The 9,861-nt window shown below is 44.2% G+C and overlaps 1 protein-coding gene across 1 annotated transcript; it reads right to left on the bottom strand.

Annotated features, from left to right (window-relative positions):
• Positions 1 to 1,642: 1,642 nt before the first annotated feature.
• Positions 1,643 to 6,156, bottom strand: COX7C (cytochrome c oxidase subunit 7C). The gene is made up of 3 exons (XM_080973723.1): positions 5,979 to 6,156; positions 2,886 to 3,016; positions 1,643 to 1,750 (listed from the first exon to the last, which is right to left on the bottom strand). The coding sequence occupies exons 1-2, from the start codon at positions 6,051 to 6,053 to the stop codon at positions 2,900 to 2,902; spliced, it is 192 nt and encodes a 63-aa protein (XP_080829849.1). The 5' UTR covers positions 6,054 to 6,156; the 3' UTR covers positions 1,643 to 1,750; positions 2,886 to 2,899.
• Between the last annotated feature and the right edge of the window lie 3,705 nt (positions 6,157 to 9,861).

The raw sequence follows: 9,861 nt of genomic DNA, 5'->3' as shown, positions 1-9,861 counted from the left end.
TGGTTTTAAGTTTGGTAATGAGTTGCAATTCAGCAGCTTCTCTTTCCAGTCTATTTCTGAAATTCCTTTGTAGTAAAACAGCTACTTTGACGTTTTACTACAAAGCTGTAGCTTTGTAGTAAAACATTGTAGCTTTGTAGTAAACATTGTATCTGAAGAAGTGTGCATGCACACGAAAGCTTATACCAAGAACTAACTTAGTTGGTCTTTAAGGTGCTACAGGAAGGAATTTTTTTATTCTGTTTCAGTGTATCTGAAGAAGTGTGCTTGCACACGAAAGCTCATACCAAGAACTAACTTAGTTGGTCTTAAAGGTGCTACTGGAAGGATTTTTCTTATTTTGACAAATACAAATGTTCATCCAATTAAATGAATAGCATTTTTAAAACTAAAAAATCTGTTTCTGTAGGTCACATTTCAGAACTGCAAATGGGGAATGCCACAATGCCCTGTAATGTAACTGGATCAAAAAATCATTATTCATTAGATTTTTTAAATGTGGGTTGTAAAACTGGTTCTTACATTAGAATTTAGTTTGTGGAGGATATTCTCACCTCACCTCACTAATCAAGCAGATTGTTATGTTCAGAATGTAGCCAAGACTCCAGTAGTTTAGCAGTTAATTTCTGGTGGCCCATCTGTTGAGAGATTACTCATAAATTACACTTGATTACAAGGCCTATCTGATCCAGCAAGGCACCTTTAAAAATTCTTAAGACAAAAACTGCTTGTGAAGGGTTGCTTTCATTTCTATGGGGCACAGCCAATGATAGTCATACTCAGGGTAGACCCTTTGCAGCCAAGTCCATTGATTTCAGTGGATCTAGCCCAGGTTTGGCTTTGTTATCACTGTAGATCACTTGCCTTACTTTAATTTTAACAATTAGTAGGCCAGAAAGCAGATGAGGATTTACCTATGGAACCCATGGTGGCAATACTATCATGCAAAAAGCTCCCCACCTTAAAAATAATAAAAAACTGTTGGAAAAAGAATGTTTGTAGTAAAACTAGAAATGGATTTGGGCAGGAAGATTAGTTCTGGTACCAATGATGAATTCTTGAATTGAGAATGTATGCAGAGGCATCCGGTTACTTATTTCTTAGCATTTTTTACCTGAGTCACTGTTTTGCACACGAGTCTAGGTTGGTGGACCTCAGGGATGCAGTAAATAAAACGAATTCTGTCTGAGGACATCCACCCCCGATAACAGACTACAGTATAGGAATTCCAGTTTAAAGGGTAACTGGTTTTTTTATTAAGAACGCTTAGGATTGCAGACCAATACTCTCTCAAGGAGCAAACCATGCTGCTCTTTCTACATTTGGGAGTGGCATACCAACACTGAGTGCAAGAGAAAAAGTAGTCCAGCTGCAACAACTGAGACACATTGCCCACAGCTAGACCCCTATCAATGGGAGCTGGGCCACTGATGAACACCCTCAAATAGAACACCATCCCCTCAGTGAAAAACTCAAATTTTCCAGATTTATACCAGTAATTGCATATTATAGAGAAACTGAAAGGTGTGTGTATGAAGATAAAATATAAAAGTCCCATCTCCATTTTCAAGGAGGATGGAATGATTCTGCATTGTGGATTTCAATAACTGAGCAGCAAGCAGAAATAAAAGCCCACACTCTATTTTCAGATTTAATTTTTATTTACAAACACATCCAGTGTGATTAGTCTTAGTTGTATGCTTTCTTTCAGAAAAGAAAGTTGTACTCTAGATAAACTTCCATCTTCATTCTGAAAGAGAAATAAATAAGTCAGGCTAACAGACAGAAAGCCCTTCCTTACAAATGAATTAAATTCCTTACAGTGAATTAAATCAAATCAAATTGCGAAGTATACTCCAAAGGCATCATCACATACAGATCAGACTTATGCATTAACATTTCACTGAACACTGTGAAATTAGATCTGATGTGGACATTGGAAACTGTTTTATACTAGAATACTTATCCATCTGGTCCACTACTGTCTTCCCTGACTAACCGCAGTTTGCCAAATTCCAGGAAGAGATCTTTCCCATTAATTGCTAATCAATATCATTTCAACTGGAAATTCTGAAGGCTGGATCCAAGATCCTGTGCATGCAGATGGTCCAACAATGACCCATGCCGCTGCTCTTGTTTTATAGAAGTTCCTTTTATTATTATATATGCCACAATCTTGAAATGCCTTTATTGTGTTCTGAAGAGCTTTTAAACTATTTTGTGTAGGTGTTATACTTTAAACAATTGGAGGGGAGGGCATTCCAAACCCCTGGCCAGCAACAGTGGGGCTTAAGAAATGGCATAGCCGCTGCTGCATCTACAAACCTGCCATCCATGATGACCAGCACAGAAGGTGGTGGAGAGTATGGGGAAACAGGTAAGAATGCCACTATACTACGCCAGTTCCCAGTGAAGGTGCACATATCAGGCCCATCACTGGTACATAATGGTAGAGAGCTGGTTCAGGATCTAGCTGTAAAGGCAAAGGTGCAACACCTTTCACTTAAGTACTTTTCCTTCTTTCAGCTCAACAGCAGAGATCAAATTGCTATGAAGTTGACAAGCTTAAATATTTTGCTAGTGTCTTTAAATGAGGGCTCCCACCTTAATATTTTTGATGCCCATTCAAATCTGCATTTAATCAAAGGCAATTTATATGTGTGCAACTTGCTCTACCTGCAGTACCCAGAATTTTAACTACTCACAGGAATAGTGCCTACCACTCAAAGACTAACACATTAGTATTCGTATTTCTTCACCAGCAATCAAACATTTAGTATTAAAACAAAAATTCGTAGTGTATGTATAGTTCTGTGACAATCCAAGTAATCCACTGGCACACAATAACAAACTTAGAGAGATGTAAGACAAATAGTAGTAATTACCCAATATTGTATGTTCACTTCTTGAGCAGCTGGTGCCTTACTACAATAAAAGGAGCAGCAAATCCACTTCCAAAGAAGGCTGCCATCATTGCCAATAATCGCCATTTGTTTTCCACAGAAAAAGGAAGGTTCTGGAGAGACAAGAATTTTGAAGTTCTTTTATAGCAGTGGTACCAAGTTATTAATATGTGCAAAAGCTAATTTAGCCAAGTCCTAGAAGAAGTGAAGGAAATTAAAGACTTAATTGCTCTGATCCCAATCATTATCATTTAACTGTACTCAATGTGCATTTAGCCATATTTTTAAAATGTGGCAGTGTTGGTACCAATAAAGATTTTTGCCTTGCATATGGGAAGACTTAATGTACAATTTGAGCCAGGCTTCGATCAGGGTATTCATCTGCTTGACTCTTAAAAGAGTATAAAGGCGTAAACAGTGATTAATCATAGGTGAGACTAAGATCATGATCTAATTGTATTTTCATGGCATTATTGCAATATCACCATTTTGCTTCCCTCCCAAATGATCTTCTGGCAACTTCTTCTTTAATGGAATTCACGAAGAGGACTAGGTACATCAGAAAGCGTTTACAGTATCATCATTATTCATACTGTTATGTTCTCATCATTTGTACCACTGGAAACTTAGCAGCCAAGGAGAGAGAATTATGTTGCATTAGCAAGAATATTGTACTATGTCAATGCTTAAAGCCCACAAAGCGATGCACTGAGTTCAATGTCTATAGATGGGATCTACCGTATTTTTCGCTCCATAGGACGCACTTTTTCCCCTCCAAAAATGAAGGGGAAATGTGTGTGCGTCCTATGGAGCGAATGCAGGCTTTCGCTGAAGCCTGGAGAGCGAGAGGCATCGGTGCGCACCGACCCCTCTCGCTCTCCAGGCTTCAGGAAGCTATCCGCAAGCCTTGCAAGCCCGGTGGGAGTTCCCGCGGGCTCACAAGGCTTGCAGGCAGCAGCCTGCAGCCCCGGCGAGTGTCCGCAAGCCTTGCGCGCCCGGCAGGAGGTCCCGCCGAGCGCGCGAGGCTTGGGGCAGCAGCCTGTCGCCCGAAGCACGGGGAGCCCTCCGGAGGGCTCCCCGTGCTTCGGGCGTCTGCAAGCCTTGCGCGCCCGGCAGGAGGTCCCGCCGAGCGCGCAAGGCTTCGGGCGGCAGCTTGTCGCCCGAAGCACGGGGAGCCCTCCGGAGGGCTCCCCGTGCTTCGGGCGAGTGTCTGCAAGCCTTGCACGCCCGGCAGGAGGTCCCGCCGAGCGCGCAAGGCTTGGAGCTGCAGCCTGTCGCCCGAAGCACGGGGAGCCCTCCGGAGGGCTCCCCGTGCTTCCGGCGAGTGTCTGCAAGCCTTGCGCGCCCGGCAGGAGGTCCCGCCGAGCGCGCAAGGCTTCGGGCGGCAGCCTGTCGCCCGAAGCACGGGGAGCCCTCCGGAGGGCTCCCCGTGCTTCGGGCGAGTGTCTGCAAGCCTTGCGCGCCCGGCAGGAGGTCCCACCGAGCGCGCAAGGCTTGGGGCTGCAGCCTGTCGCCCGAAGCACGGGGAGCCCTCCGGAGGGCTCCCCGTGCTTCGGGCGAGTGTCTGCAAGCCTTGCGCGCCCGGCAGGAGGTCCCGCCGAGCGCGCGAGGCTTGGGGCGGCAGCCGCGGCGGGGGGGGGGGGGATAATTTTTTTTATTCATTTCCCCCCCCAAAAAACGAGGTGCGTCCTATGGGCCGGTGCGTCCTATAGAACGAAAAATACGGTAATATGAAAACTCCACAATGTAGAGATAGCTCAGTTGGTAGAGCATGAGACTCAGGGTTGTGGGTTTGAGCTCCATGTTAGGAAAATAATTCTTGCATGGGAGAGAGTTGGACTGAATGAACTTTGCTGTACCTTTCAACTCTTCAATTCTATGATCAATCTAATCAGTTAGGTGCACCAGTGGAACCTTCTGTTGGAAGTTTCTCAACCCATAGCCTTCTCCCCTGTGATAAACTGCAGTACTATTTTGAAACCAATGAGATTTTCCAGACGTTTCCAGTAATCCCACCTAAAGTAGCCCTTTAGACCAGTGGTTTCATATTAGCTAAGCACTGCAGACCCCGTTTTTCAAAAGCCAAGCCACAGACGCCCTACTTTTGAAATTTTTGATATCCCTGTTGTAGTTATTGTTATGTGAATGGTACCATGGACCCTCTGGGGTCCGAGGACCACCGACTGGGAACCACTGCTTTCGATCCACGCTAGCATACCTCCCATTTTGTACAATGTATTTGCCTCATACACTGAAGGCTGCAGCCCGTAGCCTACATGGAGCCATTTTCCCTACTGGGGAAAAATTTCCTTGTAATTCTGCCCCCACATATAGGATTACTCCTATTTTTTTTTTTTAACCCCAAATTAAGAAATCAGTATTTATTAAGATGGCTTTTTTTTTTTTTTTTTTTGCAGAGATTGCCCTTCAGTTGTTCAGATTTTTAGAGGGATGTTAGCCGAAGCTTTTGAGCTTTTTTTGGGGGGGGAGGGATCAGTTTTCAGTTGTTGAGTTTTCTTTTTAGAGGGAAGTTACTGTTGAGCTTTTGCTTTTTTTTTTTTTTTTTGAGCGACTACTCTTCAGTTGTTTAGCTTTCTTTCTTTTTTTCAAGGGGGGGGGGAGGTCGCCGCTGCCAATCGCCTGCCCTGTACTTCAGGGTTAGGTTCAGTCAAATGGGAGAGGTATAAACAACATACATTTAATAATAATAATAATAATAAATGTGTTTTTGTTGTACGCAGCTGTAGGGCGAAGCAAGGTCCTAGTGGAAGAGCAACGGCTGGGGAACGGATTGCTATATGACCTCGGAGAAAACGAATGAAAAATAATCGCTTCGCCAGAGAGATTGGGATGGAAGGGGGCGGGAATCAGCACCCCTCCCTCAAGGACCCCCCCCCCCAGCCTCCTCAAGCCCAAGCGCCAACCAAGAAGCACCCCCGAGAGCCCAAGAGGCGCAAATGCCCCAGCATGGCGGGCAGATACCTCCCGGGAAGCTCCCCTGGGCCAGGCCCGGCCAGGCCAAGGGAGGAAATTGCGGGGTGGGGGGAGCCCCTAACCTCCCCTGCCCCGTCCTACCTTTCCAGGCCCCTCCTCATAATGCGAACGGCGAATGGCCGAGGTGGCGAACCGGCGGACGCTGACACCCAACATGGCGCCGGGAGGACGAGCACGCACAACCGGCAGCGGAGGGAACCTGAGCGGAAACTGGCTGCCTCTTCCCTGGACACGACCTTCGCGGCTTGGCGGGGGTCACCAGGCCCAGTGCCTTATGGGGAAAGCGGAATCACGGAGGCCGAAGCGGGTAGGAAACCTCGAAGCATCATGGGAGTTGTAGTTCCCGCGGGCTGGGCGGTGCTGAGGGAAGGGCGGAGCGACGCGGCAGCCTCGCGGTCTCACGCCCTGTGTACGGGAGCAGCAGCGTCAAGGGTCCCGTTCGTTATGCTTAGGCTGAAAGGCGGCTGGGGCGGAGGGAAGCCTTCAAAACAAGCGCCCCGCCGCCGCCGCCGCCGCCGCCCTGCGATAGCTCTCCGGTTGGAGTGGGAGAGGTGCTGCCCGACACGTGGCGCTGAGAGAGCGGCGAGCACGGAGACCCTTGGCAGCTCCACGTGCTTCTTCGCTTGCAGGGCGAAGCTGCCTCTTTCTCCTTGATGCGCTTAACTTGTGACAGATGCATACTATTATTAATAAAAGAGTCGTCGTTGTTTATGGGTTTATCTATTCCCCCTCACACACGCGCGCATAGCTGTCTACTTTTCCCTTTTCTTGCGAGGAATCCTATTTGGAATAAGGGAATTTCCCCTAAAGAAAGGGAAAAGTTGACAGCTATGCACGCGCGCATTTCAAATGAAATGCACGCCAAGGAAAACGCGAGGAACTACTTAAATAAAAGGCAACGGGCATCATGTCATATATTTCATCGTGTTTTTGGCGTGCATTTCATTTGACACGTGAATACTGTTCATATTGGTACTATCAGTAATAACAGCAACAGTGTTGTTTTTAAATTCTATAACTCGCTTGCCTATGCATATTATTCATATTATTGTTCTCAGTAATAACAGCAACAATGTTGGTTTTTTTTGTTTTTGTTTTTTTTAAAAAAACCCACCCACCCACAAATCATTCTATAACTCGCTTGTCTATAAAAGCCAAGGAAGAAAACAAACATCACCATCAGTATAATCATTTATTAGACTTGTTGGTCACTAGTTACCCAAAAACCTCCGAGGGTAACCTCCCAGAAGCAACATCCTTGGGGTTGTAGTAAATATGCTCAGTGAAGATGCTGATCCAGTGTACAGCAGCTGTGAAAAAGGCAAATCCTTTGCTAGGAAAGAAACTGATTATAAAACTGCCAATATCATATGCTGTAACCGCACTTGGAATACTGAGTACAGGCCTAGTCATCTCACCTCAGAAGGATATTGCAGAGCTGGAAAAGGTTCAGATAAAGGCAACCAAAATGATCGATGCGATGGAACAACTTGCCTAACAGGAAAGGTTGCAGCATTTGAGGAAAGGTGGGTAAAAGGTGACTTGATATAGGTGTATAAAATTATGAATAGTGTGGAGAAAATGGGTAGAGAAAAGTTTGGTCTTCTTCTCATTACACTAGAGCTTGTAGACATCCAATGAAGCTGATGGTTGGAAGAAGCAGGACAGGCAAAATAAAATAAACCTTTGCACAGCATGTAGTTAAAGTATGGCATTAGCTCTCATAAGAACTAGAGAGTGCCACCAATGATAATGTATTTAAAAGAGGATTAAACAAAATTATGGAGAAATAGAGCCACGATGGCTATATTCTGCCTTCACTGTTGGAGGCAGTATGCCTTTGAATACCAGTTTCTGGGAGTTGCAGGAGGGGAGAATGCTTTTGTGCTCATGTCTTGCTTGCAGGTTTTACGTGGGCATCTGGTTGGCCATTGTGAGAACAGGATGGCTGGACTAGATAAGCCATTGGCCTGATCTGGCAGGCTTTTCTTATGTTCTTAAGTGACTGTGCTCTGGAAAATAATGGTACTACATTATTAATTCCCGATAAGACCTCCTCAGAGGTATGATGGTAAATTACGTGAGAGATGCTGACAAAAATGGTATTGATTTAAAAAATGACTAGGCAGCTTCAGATGAGAAAACAGAAGCAAAGCATCATGCTTAGTAAAGAGGGGAAAAATGCCGTCAACCAGCCCAAGCTAAGCACTGTTAAGCCCCGCTGATTTCATTGGAGAGAGCTTAGCACAGATTGTCCATTAAAATACTTAAAAGGCTATCAGGTAATATGGACAACAGACTTTCACCAGATCCACAGAAGGTAGCTAATAATGAAATTGGCTGAAATAAACAAAAGATAGCTCCATGTTAATTGAAAAAGGGTCAGTTAACAGTGTCCAACTGGTTTATGCAATGACAACCCAATACAGTGGTACCTCAGGTTAAGTACTTAATTTGTTCTGGAGCTCTGTTCTTAACCTGAAGCACCACTTTAGCTAATGGGGTCTCCTGCTGCCGCCGCGCCACTGAAGCACAATTTCTGTTCTCATCCTAAGCAAAGTTCTTAACCTGAAGCACTATTTCTGGGTTAGCAGAGTCTGTAACCTGAAGCGTATGTAACCCGAGGTACCACTGCAGTAGTTTGTATGCTGGCAGAACATGAGTGATCAGACAAACCATGGGGTCCCCAGTGCAGTCCACCAAGACTATTAGTTCATATATGACGCTGTGTATGTCTCTAAGACTTGGACTTGGAACATGATACATTAATATTCTGGGGACCACAGGTCACTCTTCCTTGCAATATTTGAATGTTCCCTGCAAGCTGCTGTTAGAATTCTAGTTTCAGCACTACCTAGAACTTAAAAGAGGTGAGCTGGTGAATCTTCCTATAACACTGCTGGACTATTTGTGGAATTCTGGCACAGCTGGTGCACCTGTTGGCATCTTCCATCCTGAGCACTTAATTGTTGCTGTACGGAGTCTTACAGCTGGGGCTGCAACTCTGTTAGACAAATTGCCACTGATTAATCATGCATGCTTTATTTGATTAACCAATCAATTAAAATTGCATATGTTTGCAAATAGGTTAAAATATATATTTCTGAAGCAAGAGGCATACTTTCTTTACGGTGCACAGATGTGTCATTGCAGTTGCCCTCTCGAAAGAGCCACTTTCCCTGTAATTTAACGAAGAGAGAACTCTTCATTTTAAAACTGCAATTTGTAGAAGCATTTATATTAAAAAATAACACAATTTTAAAAATTCTGCTTCTGAATGTAATAGTTAGATTGGAAGGAATGACGCAAGCGTGTGATTGAAAACATTATTTTATTATAAGAGAGGACTAGTTTTATTTTTGTGCATATGGAAAACAATGTCCCTGCATTTTTTAGTGTAGTGGCCAGGCTAGGATATTGAAGACCAGAGTTCAAATCCCACTTAGCAAAAATAAATAAATCAAAAAGCACAGGGTTATATTGTCCAGTCACTGTTGGTGAAGCTAACTTACTTTGCGGGGTTGCAGTGTGGATAAAATGAAAGGTGAAACCTTTCACACCACCTTGACTTTCCTTTAAAGAAGAGATAAAAATATAATTAACAAACAAATAACATGTGTTCTTAGATGTAAGACCCACTGACTTCATTGGGACTTACTCTCAAGGCAATGTACATCAGGGTTCAGGGTTCAAATCAGGTCAAAAAGCTTTCAGACAGGACTGTATTGGTTTTAAAATGCACATCTCTTCTCAAGCCTTCCTTTTTTTGCAGGTATCCAGAACCAATCATCTTCTTCATTCAAAAACAAAATATTTGTTAAGAAGGCCTGAAGGGCTGACAATTTCAGCAGCTAATCATCCAGGACTCTCTCTGCTTCATAAAAATGAACAACATTGTAAACGATAGCTCATTGCATTTTGTATGCGGGAAGTCGTATGTGCTAACCACTGGGGTAGCAAAAGA

The sequence above is a fragment of the Podarcis pityusensis genome, assembly GCF_964106645.2.
Source record: "Podarcis pityusensis genome assembly, chromosome: 11".
In the NCBI taxonomy this organism is placed as follows: domain Eukaryota; kingdom Metazoa; phylum Chordata; class Lepidosauria; order Squamata; family Lacertidae; genus Podarcis; species Podarcis pityusensis.
Note: the sequence above shows the minus strand (reverse complement) of the source record. Positions and strands in the feature narration are given on the sequence as shown.